The sequence below is a fragment of the Trachypithecus francoisi genome, unplaced genomic scaffold, assembly GCF_009764315.1.
Source record: "Trachypithecus francoisi isolate TF-2019V2 unplaced genomic scaffold, Tfra_2.0 Lachesis_group21, whole genome shotgun sequence".
Lineage (NCBI taxonomy): Eukaryota > Metazoa > Chordata > Mammalia > Primates > Cercopithecidae > Trachypithecus > Trachypithecus francoisi.
The window spans coordinates 54617108-54644654 of record NW_022681467.1 but is presented as its reverse complement, the minus strand read 5'-3'; the positions used below and the strand labels follow the sequence as shown (position 1 = coordinate 54644654).

General features: G+C 50.0%; 1 protein-coding gene and 2 long non-coding RNA genes across 3 annotated transcripts in view; 2 read left to right on the top strand and 1 right to left on the bottom strand.

Annotated features, from left to right (window-relative positions):
* LOC117068998 overlaps window positions 1–23003 on the top strand; it is a 29958-nt gene extending 6955 nt beyond the window's left edge. Inside the window, exons 2-3 of the long non-coding RNA XR_004431336.1 lie at window positions 18281–18391; window positions 20349–23003. This is a non-coding gene — a long non-coding RNA (uncharacterized LOC117068998). The remainder of the gene's footprint in view (window positions 1–18280; window positions 18392–20348) is intronic.
* Window positions 3274–4346, bottom strand: LOC117068997 (neuroendocrine secretory protein 55). Its single transcript, XM_033186890.1, has 2 exons — window positions 4256–4346; window positions 3274–4162 (listed from the first exon to the last, which is right to left on the bottom strand). Exon 2 carries the CDS (start codon window positions 4087–4089, stop codon window positions 3334–3336), a length of 756 nt encoding a protein of 251 aa, XP_033042781.1. The 5' UTR covers window positions 4090–4162; window positions 4256–4346; the 3' UTR covers window positions 3274–3333.
* Window positions 23004–23853: 850 nt separating the features above from the next.
* On the top strand, window positions 23854–27338 carry LOC117068996. The gene is made up of 2 exons (XR_004431335.1): window positions 23854–24479; window positions 25206–27338. It is a non-coding gene; the product is annotated as an uncharacterized LOC117068996 (long non-coding RNA).
* The last annotated feature ends 209 nt before the right edge of the window (window positions 27339–27547 follow it).

Sequence of the window (27547 nt, the reverse complement as noted above, 5' to 3'; positions counted from 1 at the left end):
CACCTTCCAGTTAAGAGACATGCTTTACTAACACCATGGATTCTGCTCAGTTTCCTCTCAACAGCTTCCCTCTTCTTGAAGAGCAGTATAATAATAACTGATAATTGAGGTAAATCCATGTCGATTATTTAAAAAGCAAAAAACCTCATTCTTACCAACACTGAAGTTTCAGCTTTCTTCCTCCTCAACCTACACAGCTGCAGAAAATGAAGGCTGAAGAGTCAAAGGCTGTAAGCAGCTCCAGAGTGAGAAAGGCTTGCAGTGCGTTAAAGAAACATCTCAAAACAATCCCAAACTGTAACATTTCTAATGCTTGAATTCTGATGAACATAGAGTTCTGTTTGCAAAACTTTAAACCTACATCAGGTTGACCCCACACAGTGTTGGAACATTGCAGCATAATTTCCCAGCTCAAATAAGTTCAATTACAAGAGCACCTTTGGGTCGTCCTCCCCTCCCCCCAAAAAGCAAATTTCCATTAAGCAAATGATTAATGTAGTAAAGGAAATAACTTCAATATTGAGGGCATATCATCATGTTTAACTAGCTTTATTCTCCTGCTCCTCCTCCTCCCTCACCCTCCATTTGAAATATTAAAACTAGCTGGTAATTCACCTATGTGGTTAATGGTAAGATCTGCTTTTTCTTGAGAGCATATCCTTACCCCACAGACCTCACCTATGTAAAAGGGGCAAGTGGGCCTATTCAAATGCTAACCCCAGTTGAGCTGGGTAGACAAAGGGCCAGCTGGGAGACTAGTGAGTTGGGAATGCTTGGGGAACTTGCTAGAAATGGCTCTGGAAAAGGAAGGCAGCTGAATACCAGTTTCTCGGGCAGAAAGAAGGTTTGCTAAGTCTATGTAGCAAAATCCTGTCTTCTCAGGGAGGGTCATGCGTGCTCTCCTGGGGGGGTTGGTATATCTCTGTCACTTTGTATGGTCTGCAGTGGCTTTTCCACCCTTGAATCAGGGCGTAGAGAGGGAAGCTGGGGGAGGGGAATTGAGCGGGGGAGAGTGTGTGCCGGTAGGTAACAGGTTTTCACAATTGGGCTGTAATGCAGATGGCGAGGCAGTTTGTGGAAGGCTGTCTGAAAGACAGTGTGTGTTCCTAGATTGGCCCTCCTCGCTACATGTGAACATGGTAGGTTGCTTACAGTTCAGGAAACCTCCCTGTGTTGGGCTTCTGTTTAAAAAACAGCAAGATGGGTGTGAGGTGTGGGCTGGACACAGAGGGCTTTTAAAAAACTTGTTTATTCATCCTGCAACAAGGCTACACGCTCATTTCTCTAATGAATAAACCTAGCTCTGTGGGAAAACAGGTCTCCCAGACTACCCAGTCTGAAGATAGCGCCCACACTTGAAAGGCACACCAAAAAATTCAACACAACCCCTGGTTTCTCTTGCTTCTCCCTAGAGACCTTTTGCTTGCTGAACTCAGGCTGAGACATTACCAGAGGAAAAACTGAACACTTAATGTCACAGAAAGCAACACACCATCATTGTTTACATTAAGTAGGAATTTCGATTTATGGGCAAGCCAAAAGCAGGGCACGCCTAGTCCTTCTGCAGCCTCCAAACTTCCGAGACTAACAATGCTGCCGCAGAAAACCACTTGCAAATAAACTGGCTTCTCCGTATTTATTACGGAAGACCACAAAGGCATCTAACCACAGTTTGCGCTGCAGCCCAGCAGAACTAAGTCTTGGGCGCCGCGACGCCTTTCCTACGGAATAGGTCCTGGAAGGAAGACCATTTAAGGTATTTTCCTTCTGTCATCATCCTTTTCTTAGGAGTTCAAAACCTGACCGTCATTCATTTCAAGCCCTCAAAACGCTTTACTTTTCCTCTAAATCATTGTCATCCGAATAATTCAAGCCGGCGCAAAATGAGACACGCACACCAGAAAAAAAAAAATTTCCAAGTCGGATGAGATTTTTTAAAGACATTTCACTTATCAGTCTTCCCCCCAGGACTGGCGAGGAGAGCACGCCTTCCCTTCCGAAGGTGCGTTACCAGATTGCGGCCGTTTTTGTGCTGGGTCACCAGAGCAGATTCCCCTCCAGGTTACAGATTCTAAACTTAACTCTACCCGAGCTGAAAATGGCCGGAGCACGCCGCCTCCCCTCCCCAAGGCTCCCGAAGCCGCCGGCCCCTGCCTCCTCTTCGACTGATCGTCCAAGGACTGGCGCCGGATCGAACACCTTTCCCCAGCTCTGCGGGTGCCGCGCTCTTTGGGAACGAATTGTAAGTTATCCTGATGTTAGACGCGACCCCCCTCTCCAGCCTGTCCCTTGTTCCGCTTTACCTTTCCGCTTGCGACCATCTCGAGGGCCTCCAGAGGTCCTGCGCAAACAGCCCAGGACGTCTCCTGCTAAGCTGCATGCAGCCTGGCCACCTGACCAGCTGCGCCAAAAGCCTGGCAATACCCCGACGTGACCATGCCTGTGCGTCCAACCCTGGTAGCCCGTAGGGGCACCCCCAGGGGTCCCCTTACCTCCCCTACCTTTCCCCCAAGTACTTCCCCCCAGCTGCCCGCCGCCGGGAGAGGTCAGCTCCGGCGCGCGCGGGCAGGTGCGCACGCTCTTTGAGGCGGTCTCTGTCCCGGCAAGCGCCGGGAGGCGGGCTGTGGCGGCCAAGACTGGCGCGCGGCAGCGGGGGGCACTGGCGCGGAGGTCCCGCGGCTTCACTGGCAGCTCTGGGACCTGGGCTCCCGGCTCTGAGCTGCTTAGGCGCCGCGCGCGCGTGACTTCCCTCCCGGTGGTCAGTCTCCAGAGTTCTCCCCCAATCCCATTCTGATTACTTTCCACACATCGCAGCAGCGTCTCTACAGCGCGGCAGCTCTCACATCGTGAAAGTTGGCGCGCACCTCCGAACCACATTTTGGGCACCTGAGAAGGCCAACTTGTTTGAGACTAGTCTTTCTAGGAGGAAGAGAGGCGCGCAAAACAAGTGACTTACCAATGCCGTTTGGGTGTGCAGCTCCAAATCTGGGGTGCGTTCGGGATTCAGTCGCGCAGCCGGGGCACCAGCTCCGAGAGACCTCAGGTTGTCTCCAGCGGGACGCACGGTGTGCGCCCCGCCGTCCAACAAACCTTTGGCCACCAGGGCGCCCCTGGCATCCTGGAAAGTTTGGGGGAGCCCTCGCTGCCTCACCCTGATCCCCGGCCCTGGGCTGGCCAACTGAGCCTCCTCTCTTCCGACTCACCCCTGACCTGCCTTTCCTTCTCACCTTCTTTCCGCCCGCCGCTCCCACACCGCCCTCAGGCTTCCCAGTTTAGCGGTGGGCAACTAACCTGAATCCATGAAAACAAGGAGAATCTGGACGGCGTCCTCCATTAGTGACGCCGGATGGGGATGGGTCCCTTTTTGGAAGGGGACTCCGGGGACGCGTCACGGCGGGTGGGCTTCTTAGGCTTGCAGCGACGCCGCTGCTTCTTCTCCTTGGGCTCCTCAGACTCTTCGGGGTCCCTTGGATCTTTGTCCTCGGGCTTGAGCTCCTCCCCCTCCCTGGGGCTCTGGGGCTCCTGAGTGCTGGGTGGCGCGCGACTTGGGGAGGCGTCGGGGCTTCGCAACTTGAGAGCGTGCAGACGCTGGGTGAGAGACTGGCTGTCGGTGAGGGACTGGCCGAAGGTGGAGTGCTTGGGCACCACAGGGCCGCGCTCGTCTTCCGGCTCGGTCTCGGGCTCAGTGGTGGGGGCGGTCTCAGGCTCGGTCTCGAAGTCGGTCTCGGACTCGATTTCGGACTCGGTCTCGCTCTCGGTCTCGTAGTCGAACTCTTCCTCGTACTCTAGGCACTCGGGAAGGGACAGCTCAGGGTCTGCCTCCTCGTGCTCGTGGTCAGATTCCGATTCGGGGGGCTCAGGGAATACCTGAGGGCTGGAGCGGTGGTGGGCGTTCAGGAAGCTCCGGCGCTGCTGGGCACGGGCGTTGGAGGTGGCACGGGCGTTGGAGGTGGCAAGGGCGCGGAGGAGCGCGATGGAGCAGGAGAGCCAGAGGAGCGCGGTGGCTGCGCGGCGGCCTATGGGCGGGCACAGGTCGTTGTAATTATGGCGAGCTCGGCGCCACTGCTGAGCCCGGGACCTCCGATCCATCCTCTTAGGCGCACACCAAGAAGCCGACCTGCCCTCTGGCTCTGCAGAGAGCGGCTCCAAAGCGCATTGGCTGCTGGAACCGGGAAAGGTACACCCAATGAGGTGAGAAGCTGGCCCAGAGGTCCCAGCCTCACCTCCTTGTGAGGAGAAAAAGGGAAGCACCTACCTTCCTGACCACTTCAGAACTTTCTACAGCTCCGCGCCTTGCTTGCCTCTTTGAGCAAGAAGAAGGGATGGGAAAAGAGGGGAAAGGTCTGTCTCCTCCTGGGCTCCTCTCGCTGAGTCTTAGATTCCGCAGCCTAAGACTCGAGAGAGGTGCTTCCGCCGGTCCTCTTGCCTGGCAGAGGACAGAGGAGACTGAGGCGAGGAGGGACGGGCAGTGAGGTTCTGCGAAGTTGCGCGCCCGGACTTCTGCCGGGCATGTGCAGTAAGGAGGTGGGGGCCACCTCCCCGCGAGCTGCGCGGTGGCGCCGAGCCTGTGGCGCAGACCCTAGTGGGCCGGCAGGTGGCAGGAGGGAACCTTGTTTGAAAGGATTTGGGCGAAGCAATGGGCGGGGGGCCTGGCGGGTGGCAAGGAGCAAGCGGCAAGTTAGCCCAGGTCCAGTACTTGGGCAGGTGGGCGCAGGCTTCTGTGGGGTCGTGCCCCTCCCCAGTTTCCCCAGTTATTGGTGAAATAAACACAGCCTGGGTGCAGCTAAAAACCCAGAACCCCAAATAGCAAATATTCAGGAGAAAGAGGGTCTGTACACGAGTATTAAGCCCCCAGTATTTTCCAATGACTTAATAGTTTGAGGATGGTAACTTCAGGTGGTCCTTAATCATGAAACTACCTTTAGCAGATCTGTTACAGTGACTGTAATTAGAGAAGTTTCCAAAAAATACGTGCTCAAACAGTCTGAATTGGCTAATTACCTCATCTTCTTCAACAAGGGCCCCCATGGTTGAGGCAGTAGTTTGCAAGTCTGCAAGCCCATCTGAGGACTGCCCTGAGCTCGACTGAGCTGAGAAGGTGGTGCTGGAACTCAGACTGGAGCTGAGAGCATGGGTAAAGGGAAGCGTTTCCTGCGTTCTCAGTACACACGACCATTTCTGTCCAGCGGGGCAGTTCAGGGTGACACGGAATCCTCCCTGGAGGCCCCTTACAGCTGTTTCCTAGATAGGCTTTTAACAAAGGTATCTCTTTGAGCAATACTCATTGGGTGCCTTGCATGTGCCAAGCTGTGTTTTAGATGCTGAAGGTAGAGTAGTGAACAACAACAACAAAAGTATTGTATTAAGGAAAGGATATTTGGGATTAATTTGCTGTTAATCAGGAGATTGAATCAGTCCAAATCCCTCTGTACCCACCAACATTGTTTAATCCAGTTTGAATTCCACGTGAGAAAATGATTGGCTCAGGGCTAGGGGGCGGCCAGACACCACTAGATCGTGTTGTTGAACTCTGCAAGGCTGTAGACTTGGAGTCAATAGTGCTGCTGTTTCTTGGCCCTAGAAAATCAAATGACAGCCTACAGGAGGAAATCCCTGCAGTGGGAGCTAACCTGGCTGCTGCTTTTGGGGTGTGCGTGTCCTCAGTCTGGCCCTCCGTGATGATTATGGAGTGCCCTTTTGGCCATAGTGACAAGTCCAAAGGCGAAACAACTCAGAGCAAAGCCATCGTCCTGGAATCCATGGGAGTATCAGGAAGGTTGTTTCACTTAGGACACATGTCACAGGTTGTAGTCCTTTCCTCCTCCTTGAGTCAGTATGGGGAATCTTCAAAAAAGAGGCTCCACCACTGGGTGGCCCACCAGGCCCTCCTGGTACTGGTACTTCTGCCTGGTGTGTGAAGAGTCAGTCAGGTACCCACAGCCATTCTCACCATGATGGAACTTAACCTCACACCTTCAACACCACACCCGCATTAAAGCCACCAAGTGCAGAGTTCATACCCCAGTGAGAGACCAGCAACTGCTTTGGATGTGTCGAGGTTTTCCTGTCTGCATCTTGGCTGTGTCTGTAGCTTGCATCTTGCACTCTGTGTTAGTTTGTAGCCTTAAAATAGTGATTGGGCTGGGCCTGGTGGCTCTCACCTATAATCCCAGCACTTTGGGAGCCTGAGGCAGTTGGATCACTTGAGGCCAGGAATTCGAGAGCAGCCTGACCAACATGGTGAAACCCTGTCTCTACTAAAAATGCAAAAATTAGCCAGGCGTGTTGGCGCACGCCTATAGTTCCAGCTACTCGGGTGTCTGAGTCACAAGAATTGCTTGAACCTGGGAGATTGGTCTAATAACGTGGGACTGATTTGTCAAACCCCACAAAAGGACAAATGTCTATGTTCCAGTTGTGCCCTGCTCTACCACGTTTCCTGAGGAACTGCAAGGGTTTTATTATCACAGGTGCCTGCATGGCTGTGTGGATATTATCATGGGACACTCTACAGGGGCATTGAGAGCTGTGTATGTCAAATCCTGATCTCTGCCTCTCAGTCCTGACTAATGGGGCATGTTTCTAGAGGGTCTGCCTACGCTGACCCACCTACTTTATTTCTTCTAATTAGCACAGCTCCACGGACAGCATATGAAACAGAAAGATATTATTCAAGCTGATTTCAGGGCACGTTGGAGGAAAAATCAGGAATATATGGGTACTAGTAAATGTCCTTTGAATGGAAACTAATGTCAGCTGTCAGCAACAAGGTGGATTATGATTCTTCAGTGTACATAAGAAAGTACTTCATTCTTCAGATGGAGTGCTTTATGCCTATAAAGGAGATAGCAGCCCAGAGCTGATTCACTAATATAGATACACCGAGATTGCCTGCATTATTAAAAAATGTACATTACATAATACATACTTTTGGACTAGATTCTGCATTAGCAATGCACTTTCTTTGCAAGATACATTTTAATCAGCAAACAAACATTTAACAAAACACTGCATTTTTGAGCCCCAGTCCTGTTTAGTTACAAATACATCTCAGTGTACATTCACTACAGGCTCTGGGAGGAAGGAGCGGGGGACTGCACTGAAATGCCATTCCATCTCACACTTAGTGCCGAGGTTGAGCAAATGGAGCTGTACAGAAGATGCTCTTTAAAATGCATTACGTGCATGACTTTAAAAAGTGCTTGCTGCAGAGTGAATTTCAAAAAGGAGCAAGTGGGTGATGAACGACCTCTGTTGTTACCGGGCTAAGGAACAGGGGGCTCTCTCTGTCTGCCAGTAAAGTGTCGGCATATATCACTTCCGGGACTCTGCTGGAGGGAGGCTCCTAAACCAGTTGGACAGGAAAGCCCTGTTCCCAGCTCACGACAGTATCATACAGTAAACTTCTAATTTGGATAAATTGTGAAGAATATTGTCTTTAGCTCCTTAAAGGATTTTCATGTGGAAGAGACCTTAAGATTTATTGTATGTGGCTGTGGAGGGCAAAATTAGAACCTATTGGTGGTAGTTGTAGCAGAAAGCCTTCAGCGTAACCCAAAGAACCTGACGTGGAGTGGGCTGTCAGAAAGCTGGCGCCTTGTCAGAAGCAATGTGAAGTCAAAGGACAGGTGACCACACACTGGAGATGTTTTTCCATGGTGTGCGTGAGGGAGTGGGGTTGGAACTTGGTGCCCACCACAGTCTTATCAGGTTAGCCTCTGATTCCATTGAAGGCCTCTGTAGGTTATGGGGGAAGAGTTTGGGGGCTCTACCGATGGACACAATCCTTCCCCCCTACTTTTTACTATTTTGGAAGCATTGAAAGTGCAAGTGGCTCAGTGACAGGAAGGAATGTTGGGGTGGCAGTTTTAGGACAGGGCAAACAGATGTGTGTGATGGACCCAGCGGCCTGTGGAGCAGCTTTCCTCACCAAGGCAGGGCGTGGAGGCTCTTTGCTCCACAACTCACCACTTGTTGAAGCAAAGAAATTAGTCAAGTCCATCTGTTGATTACATTGGTCCTCTTTGCCTCCTCTCCTGGAGCTGTCTCGGAAATTACAAATGAAATTCGCTATTTAGCAATCATGAATTGAGCCACTTCTATGATCCAGACACTATTCCGGGCATTGTGGGGAGATCGAAGTAATTGAGGATGAGCAATTCCTGCCATCCAACAACACACACATTGGTGTGAAGTGCCTCCAAATATTAAAACCAGATTGCTGACAGGTATAGAGTAATACATTCCAGCTCAGATAGACAGGGAGGGAAGTTGAGTAACTGGTTAGAATCAGAGGTACAGTTCATCTGGTGGTTTTCAGAAAGAGATGAGTCTTTACCTAGTCTGACTTTGAGATTTTCTTTTGATGTTTAAAAGCCCATGAGAATTGTTTTCAATCCACCTGTTTCTAACCATGTGTCTGTCATGTGCAAAGCCATGTGCTAGTGGCCCTGGGGGAGACAGATGAATCATGGGTTCTCAGAAGGCTTGCAGGCTATTGTCAGGGGTTCCATAGACATCAACGCATTTTCCAAGATAAAACTCAAGATAATGGATCAGTTCTGCTCTGCCTGGTGAGCGGGTATAATCACTCTTGAAGATATTTTTTGGACAATCATTGCAAAGGACTATTTTTGGAGATGAAGAGCTTTTCACACTTTCCTTTGGATAGAAATGAATTCAGGGAGTTTGAAGTGCTCCCCACCCCTCACTGTGGCAATCAGCCAGTAAGGCTCAAACCCACTGAGAATTTGGTATTGGCCCCTCCCGCCTGTTCCCCATAGGGGTCTAAGGTACAATGCCAAAGCATTTGTCTCAGTTCTCTAGGGTGCTATTTTGCTGTTATTCAGACTGCACTGATATCAATTGGCTCTCACCAGTAGAAATGGTGAAAACCTCAAGCTCCTGATTTTGAGATTTGGGGTTAATGCCATCTAGAGCTAAAAGCAAACAATAGAGGGAAATAATCACCTTTTTGACATGGCTGGTTTCTGTCCAGGCCATTGTTGGGATTACAATACTGTATTTGTGCTATTCATTTTTAAAGGGAATAGGATCAGAAAGGAGCCTTCGTTGTCTGCATAGAGATTGCTTGGAGCTGTCTTCCCAGGAGCTCCCTTACTTTCTCTTCACTTCGTGCTCTGTTGAGCTTCTCCTACTGATACAATGCCTATCTCCCTCTCTCTCCCTCTGCCACAGGAGGAGCAATTTCTAGACTCCTGATGCAACGGGAAACATCTAGAAGCCCCCTTGCTCAGGCAAAGCATCAGTACCCAAGAGGGGTCCAGGCCCTCTTGGATATGGTGTCTCATTTCTCTGCCGTGGCCCTGGAGCTTGGCATTCTCGTGTTCCCGGGGTCAGCCTCTGGACTCTGACACCCTGCCTTGCTTCATCCTGAGCTCCTACTGTCTGCCCAGCCGGACTTACACTGAGCTTGTCTGGTTCTTTCCTGCAGCCAGCTGAAACATCATTGTCCCAGGATACCCCCAGTCCACATGGTTCTGGCCCCAGATGTCCACCTCTGCCCTGCCCACCAGCAGCCATGCAGCCAGTGAGCTGTGGATGAAAACACTGCTGATTGCAAAGGCCCACTCAACTGTCAGGAAAGCTCTTGGCTCATGGCTTTGTCTTTTGTCCAGCTCTCCTGGACATCCTGTCTTTCCCCCAGCCCCTAGCCCTGACAGAGAGCCTCAAAGCTGTTTTCATCTCATCTGCTGAGGATCTGACTCACCCCATCAGACTTTTGGGAGGGAGGGAGCCAGCACGCCTTGAGCCCAGAGGGGAGAAACCCTTAGTGGTGTCACGGTTTAGGTAGACGCTCATAGAAATCCTTGCAGCCCGAGCTCTTCAAAATATGATTAGACCAATTTTACATGTCTAGTCACTGAGGCTTCAGTAGATTGGGACTATTTCTATATGTGCAAAGTGAAGTGGAGAATTGAGGCAATTATCTTCAGGCAAATGAATCTGAGCATTGTAATCAGTCCATCCTGATAACTGGGGAGAAAGTGGCGTCATTCACTGTAGCACTGCTTTGCGTTAAAGAGAATTCTAAGATATTTGTTTGTTATATTCGCTTGGCTTCATTTTTCCAAAAGACAGTCCAGTGAAGGTCAGGTCCTGCCTCTTGCTGGTGTTAGGATGTGTGGTCCCCTTAGGTCTCAGTCAGGTGTGTGTGGTTGATCTGGATGGGTTGATCATCAGATCAGTGCCCTAGCAGGGTGCATCCTTGGCTTCCTTGCGGTGGGTACTTGGTTTCCACGTCAGGGTTTTCTTTCTACTCCTTCCTTCCTTGTGTATGAGAACCCGGAGGTGTTGGATAGGTTGGTCTACAAGGTCACCTCCACTGCTAGGATGATAGGATTCCTAATAGGGCCCTTGACTGACATACATTGTGCATGATAAAATGTGGGGAGCCAGGAGACTGAAGGAAGGGCCTCTCAACGTCAGAAATGAGAACGCACTGGAGGCTGGTGATTACTTCTGGACCCCCTCTTCCCCATCCGTTGTTTTGGCTAAAAGTTATCATAAATTGGGAGTCCTTCTCTTTATTGGTCTAGAAGTTCCCTCAGGAAGCAGCCATCACTTCTCTCCCAGCTCTTCACAGATGGGGGAGGGAAGAGGAGCAAGAGAAGACTTTTCGGTTTTCCAAATGGCAGATTTAGTTTCTGGCATGTAAGGAGCCACATATAAAAAGAAAAGGCATTGAGGCATGTGAGATTTGACTTAAGTGGAGGAGATTCTTGCCCTTAAGCAATAATCTGTGTATTTAGGAAGACAATGACCCAGCAAGAAGTCCAGCAGTGCCTCCTGAGTGCCTGGGCACCTGGTGGAGATGGTGCAGGGACCCTGGCAAAAGAGCCTCTGGGACAGGAGTTGTAGCCACCAGCCTGTCTCACACACTCACACTCACAATTAGAGCACAACGGGAATTTAATTAACTGCCAGAGTGTGCTTTTGACCATAAGCATTCTAGGAATGAGGTGCTGTGTGGGGTTTGAGATGAACCTTGGAAAATACTTAGGGAGAGGCTTGTTTTAGGCTGTCAGGAAATCTTCATCTTGTCACTTTGTAAATTTCTGACCTTGCTCAGTTAGTTACAAAAACAAAAACAAAAGCTTCCTGTCCACAAGTGAGATAAGAGAGTTTTGTAAGACATCTCTCTATCCTTGGAGTGTTGTGGCCTTCTGTGGGTTCTGCAGTTTTAATTGCTAGCGGTTTCATTCCTGCTCAGTTAGTGAAATTGTGGCATCTTCCCAGTGTCTTAGCGTGACTGCTCTATAGCCTTAACAATCGTTGTTTTAAGGGGCAAGTGCCTTCTTACTGCATAGTATCTCAGCATTCTCTGATGTTTTGTCCGTTTATTTTTCTATATGAATTTGAGAACCATTTTTATCAAGTTTTATAAATGACCTTGGTGATATTTTGACTGGAATTGCATTCAATTTATAAATTAAGTTGGGAAATATTGTCATCTTTTCTGCATTTAGTCTTAAGCTGGAAGTATGGCCTCTCAATCTGTTCAGGTCACTATTTCTCTTGTTAAGGATTTGTATTTTCTTCATGTGATTTTAATATGTCCTATGTGAGTTTAATATGTTCATATATATCATATATTTCCCAAGTATTTGATGTGTTTGTTTCATTGTGAGTGGGCTCTCTTTTTTTTTCATTATATTTTCAGGCTGCTTATTGTGTATTTATAGAAATGGTATTGATTTTTGTATGTTTTTCTCATCTTCTGCCAGTTTCAGAATTGGTTGGTTTATGAGGCAACCAGCAGCCTACTCAAGCAAACACTCAGAGAAGGTTCCCGAAGGATTTGGTAGAAGAGACTCCCTCATCAGGGAAAGAGTTGAACTAAGTCAGCGGTTCCCAAATGCCAGTCTGCAGTGAGATGAGAAAATGAAAGATGTTGTAGTGGAGCTTCCATCAAGCCAAATTTATCCTGAGCAGGGACTTTTGATTTTGATTCTTGATTTTGAGGCTACATAAGCTCCTGCCTTTTAGAATTTTGATGTCATTTCTTTCTAGAAGGATTGTAGATGGTAATTAGGGTTTTTGATTTGCTTTAAGATTTTAGAATCTTTGAAAATAAATAAATCAGAAATGCTTATAGTAAATGAATGAATGAATACATAAAGCTGCTTGAATTGTACCCTCCCCAAAAGATTTTAGATTTTTTTTTTTTTTTTTTTTTTGAGACAGAGTCTCACTCTATGGCCCAGGCTGGAGTGCAGTGGCGCAGTCTCGGCTCACTGCAAGCTCCGCCTCCCAGGTTCTAGCCGTTCTCCTGCCTCAGCCTCCCGAGTAACTGGGACTATGGGTGCCCACCACCGCACCCGGCTGATTTTGTTTTTGTATTTTTAGTAGAGATGGGGTTTCACCGTGTTAGCCAGGATGGTTTCCATTTCCTGGTCTCATGTTCTGCCCTCCTCGGCCTCCCAAAGTGCTGGGATAACAGGTGTGAGCCACCGTGCCCGCTGATGTTGTTTTTTAGATTTTGCTTTTATTTAGTTTTCAGTGACTTTATCTAGCAGATTAAAAAAAAAAAAAAAAAGCAAAACAGCTGGCAACTTGATGTGAGTGTCACACATTTCTGTTGAAATATTAGCGTGGTCTGGCCGGGCACAGTGGCGGAGATTTTGGTCTAAAATCTCAAAATCTAGGAACCTCCAATGCGGTGTCGTTTGGGTTTTACAGTTGTGATATTTGGTAAATCTGGACTTCTTTTTATATTTTAAAATCATTTTTAGTTTATTCTTTTGGGTTCTTCTAGTTAGTAGTGCCAGTTAGATGGATGTTTTTATTACTTATTTCGGCTTTCTCTGACTTCTTCATCCTTCGTCTATGCCTTGCAGTGTCCTCTGAAAGTGTGTAGGAGAGAGAAGGGTGAAATGGGGGCACCCTCATTTTATATCTGTTTTTAAAGGGATTTTTCTCTGTCTCTTCTCTGACAGTATTTAGGTGGGCTTCAAAGGGAAAATAGATGGTATCTTATGAGAGGGCTCAACAGAAAGTTTGGAGATGAGAAACCAAAGCCAAATTTGGGACCACACAGGCCTGGATATAAATCTTGCCTCCTTCTGCTTGCTAGTTGACCAGTGACTATGGCTGATGGTGGTGATGGTGCTGGTTATGGTGGTGGTGATGGTAGTGGTGATGGTGGTGGTGGTTTTGATGGTGGTGTAGTGGTGGTGATGGTGATGATGATGTGGCTGTGGTGATGATGGTGATGGTGGTGGTGATGGTGATGATGATGTGGCTGTGGTGATGATGGTGGTGGTGATGGTGGTGGTGATGGTGGTGTAGCAGTGATGGTGATGGTAGTAGTGATGGTGGTGGTGGTTATGATGGTGGTGTAGTGGTGATTATGGTGGTGGTGATGATGGTGGTGGTGGTGATGGTGGTATAGTGGTGGTGGTGATGGTAGTGGTGATGGTGGTGTAGCAGTGCTGGTGATGGTAGTGGTGATGATGGTGGTGTAGTGGTGATTATGGTGGTGGTGGTGATGATGATGGTGGTGGTGATGATGATGGTGGTGGTGGTGATGATGGTGGTGGCGATGGTGGTATAGTGGTGGTGGTGATGGTAGTGGTGATGGTAGTGGTGATGGTGGTGGTGGTGGTGGTTTTGATGGTGGTGTAGTGGTTTTGATGGTGGTGTAGTGGTGGTGATGGTGATGATGATGTGGCTGTGGTGATGATGGTGGTGGTGGTGGTGGTGATGGTGGTGGTGATGGTGGTGTAGTGGTGGTGGTGATGGTAGTGGTGATGGTGGTGGTGGTGATGATAGTGGTGGTGATGGTGGTGGTGGTTGTGGTGATGGTGGTATAGTGGTGGTGGTGATGGTAGTGGTGATGGTGGTGGTGGTTTTGATGGTGGTGTAGTGGTGGTGATGATGGTGGTGGTGATGATGGTGGTGGTGATGATGGTGATGGTGGTGGTGATGGTGGTATAGTGGTGGTGGTGATGGTAGTGGTGATGGTGGTGGTGGTGGTGGTTATGATGGTGGTGTGGTGGTGGTGGTGATGATGATGTGGCTGTGGTGGTGATGGTGGTGGTGGTGGTGGTGGTGATGCTAGTGGTGATGGTGGTTGTGATGGTAGTGTAGCGGTGCTGGTGGTGGTATAGTGGTGGTAATGGCCAAGAGGTGAGAGAATGAGGGGGCAGGATTTTGAGGAGCCCAGACATGCAGAAAGAGCCTAAAATAAAGTTGGAGTTGGCAGTCAAGTTGGATTTTTTTAAATTTCACTTTCCAGTTCTCTTTTAGTGGCTTCTTAATGGAAAGCCTTAGAAGCTGTAGAGTTTGGTCTGCACAACTGCACTGAGTGCCCACTCTAGGTCCTGTACTCTGCGAGGCACCGGGAATACGATGGTGAATGCATGCAGTGAGGGGGATCTGGAAATAATGAGTCATCGTGCTAAGGAGGGTCTCATTACAATCTGAGCTAAGGACACTGGAAAAGAAACATGTTCTTTTGGTTTTTTTTTCCCCCAAGTATACAGCAGAAGAGGCCGCCCTGGATTTGGGCAAAGCAGGGAATACTTTACTGAAAAAGTGATACGTGCACATTTGAGCTGAGAACTGAAGGGTGAGCATCTGGCAGCAGGGGAGTGGTGCAGTTCCAAGTTGAGGAGTAGCCAGAGGGTGGTGCAGTTCCAAGCTGAGGAATAGTGTATTCGCCAGCCCTCTGGCGGAAAGAAGCTAAGCCTGTTAGGGAAACTCACAGGTCAGCAGAGCTGGAGGACAGAGATGAATCTGGAGGGGTGGGCAGGGGTTTCTGGGCCCAGCAGGTCAAACTGCAGTCTTTCTGTTGTCTTGAACAGCCATAAACAATGGGAAGCCTTTGTCCTGATGGCCATGAGGGACTGAAATCAAGTCTATTTTAAAGACCTCTCTGGCTACAGAGTAGTGGGATGGAATTTGAGAGGAAGCTAGAGTTGATAGTAGCTGGGTCTAGGGAGGTGGCTGCTTTTAGAAATACATAAAGCTGAGGATAGTGAGAGTGGCTTTTAGAGTTATTTAGGAGAATGACTTACAAGGCTTGATGATAACATGGATGTGGGGAATTGGCTGTGTCAGGATGACACCCAGGTGGAACTAGATGGAAGCTAGTACTTTTCACCAAGCTAGAGAAGCAGGAAAAGAGGCCCAGGTGTGAGGTGGCAGGAGGTCATGAGTTCTGCCATGTTGAGTGGGGTGGTGGGGCCAAGAGTTCTGCCAAGTTGAGTGGAGTGGTGGGGCCAGGAGTTCCGCCACGTTGAGTGGGGTGTTGGGGCCAGGAGTTCTGCCAAGTTGAGTGGGGTGGTGGGGCCAGGAGTTACTCTATGTTGAGTGGGGTGGTAGGGCCAGGAGTTCCGCCACGTTGAGTAGGGTGGTGGGGCCAGGAGTTCCGCCATGTTGAGTGGGGTGGTGGGGCCAGGAGTTCCGCCATGTTGAGTAGGGTGGTGGGGCCAGGAGTTCCGCCATGTTGAGTGGGGTGGTGGGGCCAGGAGTTCCGCCATGTTGAGTAGGGTGGTGGGGCCAGGAGTTCTGCCATGTTGAGTGGGGTGGTGGGGCCAGGAGTTCTGCCATGTTGAGTGCGGTGGTGGGGCCAGGAGTTCTGCCTTTGGTCTGTTGAGAGCAAGTTTGCCTTTGGGCTGCACGTGACAAGGTATCAGACAGGTAGAAAGATGTTCTAGGTCTTGGGCACAGTGGAGAGGCTGTCATAGCAGAAAAAGTCTAGTGCTAAGTGGGAGACAAGAGAGGAACACTCCAAATTGAGTTTCCAACCAAAGTCATTATCAACAGGAGTCATCCTGGAGCTGGAAGGCACTGGAGAGATCGAGTCTCAGCCCTTTTATTTCACAAGTAAGGAAACTGAGGCTTAGAGAGGGAGGTGGGACCTGCTGGTTAGTGGTAAAACCACTCTTAGACTGAATTTTTCTAGTCCTAGTTCTGTCTCTCAATTGTGTACTACAGCAGGCAGAGAATCTTCTTGTGGAGGTGGAACATGAGCCAAGGGCTCAGATGTCAGCCCCCTTGATATCAGATCTATTTTTTGTCAACAACCAAATGAACAGCTTCACATTCTTTTCTTGATCACTTTAGAACTGACATTCCTCCAGCTCCTTATTAAAGAAAGAGCAAAGCAAGAGTTGGCTAGAAGTAGTTTGGAAGGTAGAAATAGACTATACCATGTCTTTAATGATCAGCCTGGCACAGTCACATGGCAGCCAGGAAGAGTTTGGCCAAGGCTAAAGCCAGTATGACTTGGTGGCACTCTCTTTTTCTGTTGGTTGTTCCAAAAGCACCAGTTATTACTTAAAACTGGCCCCTAAAATCGGAGCATTAAGGTACAAGAAAGGCAAGTTCGTTTTTCTCAAGATCCTTTTTCAAGATGTCTACACTGTGAAACTGATAACATATCAGCAGCTTCTCCCAGCCATGACTTCTTAACTTTAATGTTTAACTGCACATGCAATTATATGAATTACATGTATTATCTAATCGTTTTAAAATATTAGATAAAGCTAAGGCTAATGTCTGCTTTGATGACCCTGTACCAGTCACAGTTTTCATACACCACCTCTCAAATCCCCCAGAGGTTACTAACCTCACAAATGATGGGTTTCCATACAGGATGTCATATTTAAAAACACAAACATAACTGTGTTTTCAAACACAGTTTTTCATGTGTTTCATTGGGCTTCACATTGCAGCCTTTTCATGTATCTGTATATCTTGGAGACCCTTTCCTGTTGGTTCCTGTAGGATCTGCCTTGTTCTGTTTCACCATCACCTCATTGTCTGGGCTGAATAAAGACAGTCAGCAGTCACATCCCTGTCGACGTGCATTCAACTATTGCCACTTTGTCCCTATTAGAAATTGTACTGCCGACCATGTCGTGGTACACACCTCCATGTAAATGTCACAAGTGTTTCTCTGGAGGTGATATCAAGCAGTGGAGTTGCTGCTCACAGGCCAACACAGAGCCTTGGCTACATGGCACTTCTCTACGAGGCCACCAGTGTGTCCCCACCAGCAGTGCCTGAGTATTTGTCTCCCATGCCCTCTTCTTTCTGGTAGAGGAAACAGTAAGACCTGTAGCATCCCCAGGCCCTCTGTGAGTTAGGAGAGAGGTCTTGGAGCTGTTTTCCTGCTCTGCTTGTGGGACTGGGTTTCTGAGGCCCAAGACCTTGGCTTCATCAATATTTTCTCTAGACTGTCAAGAAAAGAAGTTGAACTTCAGAGAAATATATCTCAGAAAATTGCCACAAGGAAAGGACTAGGGAAAACCTAACTAAAAGATGTTAGAAAAGAGAGGCCAAGTGTATCCCAGGGTATGTGTCCAGTTTTGTTTAGTCTTTCAGGAAGGTGACTGAGCTGTTTTAGAAATAACATAGTTCAGCCAGGTGCGGTGGCTCATGCCTGTAATCCCAGCACTTTGGGAGGCCGAGGTGGGCAGATCACTTGAGGTCAGGAGTTCAAGACCAGCCTGGCAACATAATGAAACCCCATCTGTACTACAAATACAAAAAAAAAAAAAAAAAAAAGCCAGGCATGGTGGCACGCGCCTATAATCCCAGCTACTCAGGAGGCTGAGGCAGGAGAATTGCTTGAATCCAGGAGCCAGGATCATGCCACTACACTCCAGCCTGGGCGGCAGAGTGAGACTCTGTCTCAAAAAAGAAAGAAAAGAAAGAAGTAACAGCTCAAACTGCCTTTGGAGAACTCTTAATGGTGCCCCGATTATAAACTATGCATCTCTCCCTGATTATAAACCATGCATCTCTCCCTGATTGAATATAAACCATGCATCTCTCCCTCACCATCTGATCATTTTAAACCCAGATCCCTTCTGCTAATCCAGGATCTAAACAGTTTAAGCCGGGAATGGCCACAATTTAAAGAATGCTCTCCAGCCTTTGAAATTCAGGTCCCTGTTCCCCTTGGCCCCCGAACCCTCCCCCTGCCCACTCATTGTAGGCATAGATGAGTTAGTCATGGTGTATAACTAGGGTTACCATAAAATTTGTCATACAACTGGGACATTTTTAAGCATGAAAGGCAGTGCTAACCAAGGGGATGCTGGGATGACAGGGGCAGAGCAGGCTGACTGGGCCCCCCAGCACTCCCGTCATGCCAGCATCCATGTTGTTAATAGTAGTATGACAACACTGCAAAAAAAATGTATATGCTCATTCACATAACTATAAAAATAATTACTATTAATGTTATTATTATTAGCACTTTTAAAAGAGAAGTAACTTCCCTTCTCCCACTATTTTTCAGTAGACTTCAGTGTGCTGAAAGTTCTCCCATTGAGAGCACTTATGCAGTTGGGTGAACTATCTACATGAAAGTGACATTTGCTCATCTCTTTCTTGCTGAAGTTATCGTCTAAAGGTAAGCAAAAGGACAAGCTCAGGAGAAAGAAAATGGAGCACTCTCAGAGAACTTTCCAGGGGCTGCGGATTGGGAGGAACGAGGCCTGTGGCCACCAGTTGTCGTGGCTTTATGCAGCAGCAGCAGTGGCAGGGACTCTGGGCTTCCACACTACCCTCTCGCCCATGCCAGGAGCAATGCAGCCTCTTCTAGCAGGGCTAGGATGCCCCACAGCTCTGGGCCTTGAACAGGGTAGGGGTCCATTCAGACTGGGGGTTGCTGGCCTAGGGTTATGAGTGGCTTTTGTTGGCAGAGACTACAGTTAAACCCATCTAAGTGCCAAAGTACCTTAGAAATTAGAACAAAAAGTACAGTCCCTTAGGAATATCGAGGTCATTTTTGCTCAGACTTCAATTATTTTCACACCACCTTCAGTTTTTGCCATATTCCTATACTGAAACTGCACTTCACCGTTCTCTCTAAGTCAGCTATTTCTTTATGTAAATACATTTTTTTAAAGGAAAATTATGCAACTGCTATTGAAAGATTACCAGTATCACTGGCTTCTGGTTAAGTATTTTAAAAACACTCATGAAGACAAGTGCATGCTCTGAAAATGGCAGCATGGCCGATGCCCCTCCAGGCACAGCCCTGAGCACCTCCTTGATCCTGTCCCCCATCCACCCAGTCTCTTCATTGACCTGAGAAATGCCCGTCTGGACTGTAGGAGAGATGGTGAGGGATGGTCTTGTATGACACAAAGATTTCCCACTAAAGGGGACAAATGATTTTTTGCTCCCAGTATCTGGTCAGGTGCCTCTTAGCTGAGAAGTGGTAGGAAGAATTCTTATTCCTTCCAGCGGGAGCCTGTTGAGTTTCAACAGGGCTAAATTACTTGGGGCACATTTTCTTCCCATGACATTTGTCGTCTAATAATAAGTCAACAGATGGAGTTGTCTTGATCTGCCTTTACCATGACATTTGCTCCCACTTCACATGTTTATGTTTGCAGATGCAGCCAAGAAACAGTCGGTAGAACTGTGTCCCAAACCCCAGTGAGATGAGCCCGGGTGCTTCTCACTTCCTGCTGGCATGCGCTGAAGCAGCGTTCCAGCCAGAAGGCCTCTCACAGAACCCATCCACTCACCTCTGTTCTCACTCCCGGCTTTTCTAGGGATTGGGTGTGGGGAGCTGGGTCTGTTCTCCCATTGTGCTCTCTGTTCTTGATAGGATGCCAGAAAGTACAATGCTCTCTTCGTCAAGTTCAAAAGCAGGCAAAACCAAGTAATGCATATGTGATAGAATGTTTACAGCGAGCATTTGATAAACTCAGCTTCTGCATTTGGTTTCTTCTGGCAGGGGCTACCACAAGGAGTGGGAGAAGGACATTCTGCTAGATGAAGTTCCTGGCTGTGTTCTTTCTTGGGTTGGGCTGCATAGGGTTACAGGGGTTGAATGACAATATTTTTAAATACTAACTTTTAAAAGTGCATATTCTGACTACCTCCATGGGTCAGTGGCATGGACAGCTGAAACCAGCCCAGAGCATTTGGGGAATGGTGGGCCTGCTGTGCTATGGTAAAAGGAGATTGTTTTGAGGCTGAGCTGTTGCTGACCAGCGTGGTGGGACTTTGCTCACCTTTCTTCTTTCTATACAAATTCAGAAGAGTTCTTAGCACATATTAGACCCTCAGTAAATATTTGTTGAACAATTTTTCACTTGTGTATTTTTAACCTTGTTGTTACGGAAATTTTCAAGCACACCAAAGCAGAGAGGAGGCCAGCGCAGCTGCGCTGCCCGTCAGCTTCTGCTGCTCTGGTTTCCTCTGTCACTACACCTTTTCTTCTGGAGCCCTTCACAGCAAATCCCAGAAATCATAGTGTTTCACCCCTGGCAGTTTTGGACAGTAGAGTGGGTTCTTCTGTTCTGGATTTGTGGCTCTGATCCTAACAGTTCGTTCTTCCTGGGTTCTTTTAGGATATGTTGAAGCCGACCTCTTCCTCCCCAAAGACAGCGTGTCAGGAAAATGAAGCCTTTCTTTGTATCTCCCTGGGGGGGATTTCCTCACTGCATAGGTGTGTACTTGGCTGCACATTTGTCCTGGGCATTTTGCTGGAGCCACATATCGATGATGAGAGAAGCAGCCGTGGCCTAGGGCCTCCATGCAAATGCAGGCTGATGGCATGGTTAGGGGAGCAGAGCCTGGTTCCTGTGAGCGCTGGGAGGGTTCTGAAGCGACCACCCATCTTTTGAGCCCCCTTTCAAGACTCCCAAGTTGATTGTTGGTGATTTCCCCCATTGCCAAGTCAGAGTGGACATTTTCCTCAGACGGTGCCCCAGTGAACTGCAGCTCTGCCCTCCTGACAGAAGGCACATTGGGAACATGCAGAACCCACATCCAGGGTGATGGCAGTTGTCACCATCCATGTGGAAAGACCTGGCCCCGGCCAGCTGCTGGGCCTCTTTGCACTGTATTAATAGCAAGGCCGTGGGGCCCACTGGGGTCGGGAGACAGAGAGGGAAGGAGGACAGCTGTGGCGGACATCACCCCATGCTCCAGACATGTGCACCCGTCACAGGCATACAGAGGGCCACACCTTGACCTGCTGCTCCAGAGCCCCCCAAGCCCCTGCCAGCCTTCTCCTTGTAGGGGCAGGAATTGGCTCGCACTGACGACCCATTTGACAGAGGAGCCAAATTAAGAATGGCATGATTGGAATAGAGGGTTCCAGTGGCCCCATGTTCAGGGTCAGTTTACGCTTTTATTGGACGCACATGGGCATGGGGGCCGAAAATGAGGCAGTGGTATTTAAACAGCTGGGGGTATTGGGTTCTATATGCCAAGGCTGGACAGATATTTTTAAATGTCACAGGCCAAATGGAAGCTCAGTTGGCAACAGGATGGAGGGCAGGGGGATTTGGAGGCCACTGCATTGCCGTGGCTAGATATGGCCAGGAGAGCTGAGTAGGATGAGGGCCTGGGAAGAAGCCAGCCTGGGAAGTGCCCGTGAAGAGGGAGCAGGAAGGATCATATGAGAAAGCGGTAGGCGCCGGGGTGGCAGGCAGGCAAGAGTGCAGGTGCTGGAGCCAGGGGCGGACAGAACTGTGTGAAAGCACCAAGGACAGGGCCAGAGGAGCCAGGTCAGAGCCCAGCCCTAGCTCAGGGGAATGCACAGGGAGCAGAGCTGGTGGGTCAGGGCCCTGTTCTGGCATCAGAGAGATGTGAGCGCTAACCTTAGCACCCCACTTTCCACCCTGGGGCCTTGGGGCTACTTATTTATCTGCCAAGGCAGTTTCCTGACTTCAGGGAAGGGGCCAGGAGAGGATTAAGTAAGAACAAGCAGCACCTGACACTCAGAAAAGTGTCCCTAAATGATCGCCACCATTACTAATAGTACAAATTAATGGGTGGCCAGCCTCCACTGTGTGATGAAGCCGGAAGCTGCTCTCCAGGCCTGTTCTCTCCCAGAGACACGATGCGTTTCAGCCACATAGGAGTTCTTCTAAAGATAAATGACGATGACCACCAAGAGTTAGGTGTCAGCAGATTTTACAGAAGCCTTTGGCCATTTGACTTCTTCTCCTGGCCTCTAGTTTTCTGGGGCCTGCCTCTTCCTGTCCATGGACAACCGTAGCTGGGGGGCGACCGCCCCCTGTCGGCCAGCAGCACACACACCCCCGTGCCTGCCACCACCTGTGCCTGTCACTCATCTATGAGTGGGGCCTGGCCTCCGTAGGCATTTGCACTTGCTCTCCCTGCAGTAAAGTGGAGCTATTATTATCTTATAAGAAACAAGGGTCATCATCAGAATTGGGCAGGGACCCAGCAACTGAGTTCTGGCCGGGGCCTCCTTGCCTTTGCTGTGACATTGGTCTGGGCGACCTGGGCTGATGGATGAGCACTGAGTGGCCAGGCCTGGGGAGCCATCATGGCTGCCTGCTTTCCTCTTGGTGGGCCCCGCAGTGAGCTGAGCAGAAACACAACATGGCTAGGGCAGCTACCGTGGCCACCCAACATCTGTGCGTCCCTTGGCCTCCCTCATTCTTGTCAGGATAGGGATGACTTAGGAAAGCTGGAGGAGGCCCAGGCTGCTCTGAAACCTGGGCCTTGCTTTTCAGCACAAGGGATTCAAGAGAGGAGGAGGTGAGGGAGGAGGGGAGTTTCTACTGGGGCTCTTGTGGGCCTCATGTGGCCCCTGAGTTAATCCCTATTCGTATTCAGAATTCCCTCCTTTTCCTTGGTGGGTCAGAGTTCTCTCTTGCTCATCCAGGCCTCAGAGAAGAATCCATGGCAGTTGTGACCACAGCTAGGCCTTAACTCCTTCAGGGCCATGTACCTGAAGGCTCAGAAGATCCCCTCATCTTCTGAAGAAGTGAGAGTCTCCTCCTGTGGGCTTCCAAGGGACACTGTGGTTAGCCGTGCTCGCACAGCCTGCCCCATGCTCAGGCTTCTTGGCACAGAGAAGCCCTTCCTGATTTATGGTGCCTACCATGTTCTAGGCATTAGAGAAATGCATTCATTTACTCTTCCTAGCAAGCTTGTGGGGAAACTGAGGCACACACTGGTCAAATGGTTTGCCCAAGGCCACACAGCAGGAAAGTCGTGGAGTCTGGATTTGAACTCCAGTGGTTAGTCAGGCCACACAGCAGGAAAGTCGTGGAGTCTGGATTTGAACTCCAGTGGTTAGTCAGGCTCCAGAGGTTGCCTTTCAAACTGTCCTCAAATGCTGCCTGGAAAATGATGGAGCTGATGGCGGGGTCCGAGGTGATGCTCTGGTGAGTCGGGAGCCTGCCAAGTCACAGGAGCTGGGGAAAGAGCCCACTGGACAGAGGGGACAGCCAGTGGAAAGGCCCTGAGGTGGGAAAGAGCTGGCCATGAGCTGTAGGGAAGCAGGAAACCAGTCTGGCTGCAGGAAGTGAGCAGGGGCAGGGGAAGGAGCTGGGGTAGCTGAGGAGGCAACACCGTAAGGGCAGCCTGTGGCCGTGGCACTGGGGTCTGATTCCAAGTGCAGTGGGAGGCCCTGAGGCTTCTGACCAGGGCCTTGCTGGCCTGCAGGTCTCCCCGACTAGGAGATGGGATTCTCGTGGCAAGAGGAGAGCCGGGAGAGCAGGAGCTGAGCTGTCCCACACTGGGTAGCTGGGGTCTGTTCACTGAAGGGTATCTGATAGGGTTTGGCTCTGTGTCCCCACCCAAATTTCATCTTGAATTGTAACTCCCACAATTCCCACGTGTCGTAGGAGGAACCTGGTGGGAGGTGATTGAAGTATGGGGGTGGGTCTTTCCTATGCTGTTCTCGTGATAGCGAGTCTCATGAGATCTGATGGTTTGAAAAAACGGGAGTTTCCCTGCACAAGCTCGCTCTCTCTTTGCCTGCTGCCATCCACGTAAGATGGGACTTGCTCCTCCTTGCTTTCCACCATGATTGTGGGGCTTCCCCAGCCATGCGGAACTGTAAGTCCATTAAACCTCTTTCTTTTGTAAATTGCCCAGTCTCAGGTATGTTTTTATCAGCAGCGTGAAAACGGATTAATACAGGGTCTGTCTGGGAGAGGCTGCCTTTCTCTGAGGCCTCTTGCTTGGCAGTGTAGAGGAGGTTCACTAGTGCTTCTGGAATCTTCCTTGGCCCTTTGGGACTCAGCCTATAGTCAGAGCTGGTTCCTTAGGCTTTAGGTGGGGCACCCTTGGAGAGCTCCCTGGGGTAGGTGTCCAGGTGTCATGTACGGCTCTGGTGCTTCTGGTGCCTCCCTCCTTTCGTCCACCTAGTGCTTCTGGAGGGCTTGGCGCAGCGTCATCTTGGCAGCTGGGCCAGGAGGCTGGGCTTTGTGGGTTTTCCCATTTATATTTCTTTATAGGTGAAAAATGAGCCTCACCTGTCTGGCTCAGTGGTGAGCACCCAAGGTCACATCTCTAGTTCCATGACAAAAACACCAGGTCAGGTGCATGGGTGGCTGGCGCTCACCGTGGCAACACCATGAAGACATCTCTTTGCCATTCCTGGTGCCCCCATTGGAGCAGGCATCTGAACTCTGGTGATTGAGGACCTGGGGGCTCTGGTGGGGCACAGATGCCAAAGCCCTCCCCACTAGATGACACAGCTGCAGTGACAGGTACGGACAAGCCTTCAGCACCCCTTTTCTGGGCGGGTCACCTGGGCTGGGGGTGCGAGGACCCCTTTGCCCTGGGCACCTGTTGGACCTGAGTCTGGGTCCCAGCTGTTCTGCCTCACACTGAGGTTGTGGTCACCTGTGTGGGTCCCGGTGTTTTGTTTTTGACAACGGTTGGGACCAGAGGTAGGTGGGTTCACCTGTTCTGTTGTTTCATGATGGAAACAATCCTGGTCGGTTGCCGGGTTTCTGCTTGGGTTCCCATTCCTTGCCCTGGCCCTACAGGATTAGTGGAGCACCATAGCCCTGCCTCCTTTCTCTGGCCAGCCAGAGGGCTTCAGAAAAGGCTTATCTAAGCACTCTGTTCTTGAGGGCCCTGAAGAAGTCGACTCTGGCAGATGTCTTGTCTCAGATCAGAAAGGCCTTGGAGATTGGGACTCCACACCCATTTCATTGAAACCTGCTCTCCCCCATCAGAAAAAGGGCCATGTTTTCAAAACCATAACTGCTTCTCTCTTAAATCAACAATAAACAACAGCCTAAAGATTGCCCATAAAAGTAAGTTCCACTGATGGCTGTTCTGGCTGTTGGAAGCAAGATAGCAAGTTGGAGTGTGGCCATGGGATATCACGCCGCAGGTGAGTGTGTGTGCACCTGGTTTCGTTTCTATTATTAATCCTTTGCCCTGTTTTTCTCTTTCTTTTTATCCCAAACCTGTCTGCTCCCAAGGGTCCCTGTCTGCTTCCAAGGGTCCCTGGAACCTTCTGCATTTGTGCCTCTCCAGAACTCCGCCTCATTGGTGCCACGTTCCTGGGTTGAAAACCATGGTACTTCAGCCTCTTCTAGATGGGAATTAACCTTTACCCTCTGCAGGAAAAAGGTTTGATAAGCAGAGAGTTTGGTGAACAAGATCCTTGTGGAAGTAAGAGCTGATCTCTGACGTCCACTGGGACTTGGCTGCTCTGCAGGTTTCTGTATCACATTTTCCGCACATGTCCATTAGAATTGGAGTTGGGGCGTATCTAGTTTTGAACAAAGGCCCTGCAGGCCCTCTCAGATGCACCCTGTCAGACAGAGCATACTGTGGATTCACCACTGGGCTTCTTTAAAAGTGGCTTAATTCATTCTTGGTGGCCCCCGCACCACCCAACAGGCACCTCAAATGAAAGGATTTTTGGTAGCTGGTTACAACCAAACCACCTCAGGCAATACATGGGAGACTCCAAACCAGCTGCTGTTAAAAAAAAAAGGCAGCAGAGCCGTCATAGAACAGACCCTTCTTACTGCTGCATACAAGATGATCCCGTGGAATGCAGGCAGCCACAGCTTTATCCACATGTGCTCTGTGTATCTGGGGCTGCTAGGCTGGTTAGATTTGTGGTCTTCTTCCTCCTGAGGAGGCCCCTAGGGAGAGCCAGCCTGAGCCCTCACCATTGTTCCTTCTCCCGCCGCACTCACAGAATGATCCTCAAAGACTATCCTTCCAGCCCTAGCTGGGTTCCTAATTTTCCAGCTATTTCATATCTTCTTTATGTCTCAGTGAATGTTCCCAGGAGAGTGGCCAGACAGACTCACACTGACAGTTCTCATCAGCCAGTTCCATCCTCCTAAAGATCTCCAGAATCAGCCACATGGACCTGATGCTAGAGGCCTGTGAGCACTGGGGGACCCCGGAGAAGCAGCTCAGGTCTTCAGCAGAAGCAGGGTGGTTCTCCCAGTGGTTTTCCTTGACTGTGAGGAACTAGCCTGCTGCTTTGCTCAGGAGTGAGCTGCGGCTCCCCTTTGATGTGCTGCGTCTGTTCAGAACCAGGCAGGGGTGCTTCACCGCAGCACCACTTGAGTTAGGCAGTGGTTCATGGACTCTTCTCCCGGGGCCCCACACAAAACACTGTTAGCACAGACCTGCCACTCAGATCAAGGTGGCCAACAGAGCCATCAGAGAATAGCCTTCAGAAGATGAATGGCAAGGCTAGCCGGCAGCACGTGGGGCCAGGGCAGAAACGTGGTGAACTGTTCCATGGCGCCCCAAGCCTGCTGCCAAGGCCGCCTTGAAGCTGAGATGGAGGCGGGGTGGCTGAGAGGCGAGTTTGATGTGCATGTTTGGGAAGAGGGCTCCATGGAAAGTGCTGTAGGGACCTTGGCTGGGGACCACGTGAGCCCTTATGCAGAGAGAACCTGTGTCTGTGGGTCTGGGGTCCACCACAGGCCACTGAGATGGGCCAGGGCTGGGAGGGTTGAGGAGGGGAGATCCTGAGTAAAATGGTGAAATTGGGCCCAGCCTCATGTGGGAGGTGAGGAGAAAGGACCCTTCCGGAGGGCCCCCCCTCAATCCTGTTGTGCCTAATTCAGAGGGTTGGGTGGAGGCTCTCCTGAAGGGCTCTGAAGAGTGCTGCAGCCACAGCGGTGTGCCAGGAGTGGAGACAGGACAGCCGATACAAGAGGGGCCCCTGTCATGTCACCTGCTGGGTCCCCTGGAGCAGCCAGGCACTGGGGAATGGTAACCTCGCCGTGCCGCGCCTCTGCCACGGTTTCCCATGGGTCCCCACTGTCGGGATTTTCACCTACCTCCCAGCCTCAGCCACAAGCACCTGCAGGATGCGGTGCTACCCACCCCGGTGCCCGCTCCCCTTCCGGACGCTCTCTCCACCCTCACTGCTGCCTCCTCGGGAAGGCCTCCCCCTTCCCCGACCTCACAGCATGCTGGGTCTGGGACTTCTGCTGGGGGACTTATCTGTTTTCCACCCCTGCTAGACTGGGAGCTCCAGGGCAAGGCCGTAGCTGCCTTGCGGATTGTTACGTTGTCCAGCTTGTCTCCACACGTGATACCCAGCAGGTGCCTAATAAACTTGTGTAGAAAGAGTGGTGGATGTTTCTCTTTCATTTATTCTCCACAGAGCCCAGCTCTGCTTGCTGGAGTCCTCGAAGCAAGTGCGCAGTGTCTGACGGGCCTGGGTTGCTTCTGACTCATGGTGGCTGCTTGGGGGTCATGCTGGAAACGTGGCACCCCAACTCCTGCGTGGAACCAGTTGTCCCCACTGTGACTCCTCTGGCTGCAGCTGGCCCTGCCTTCA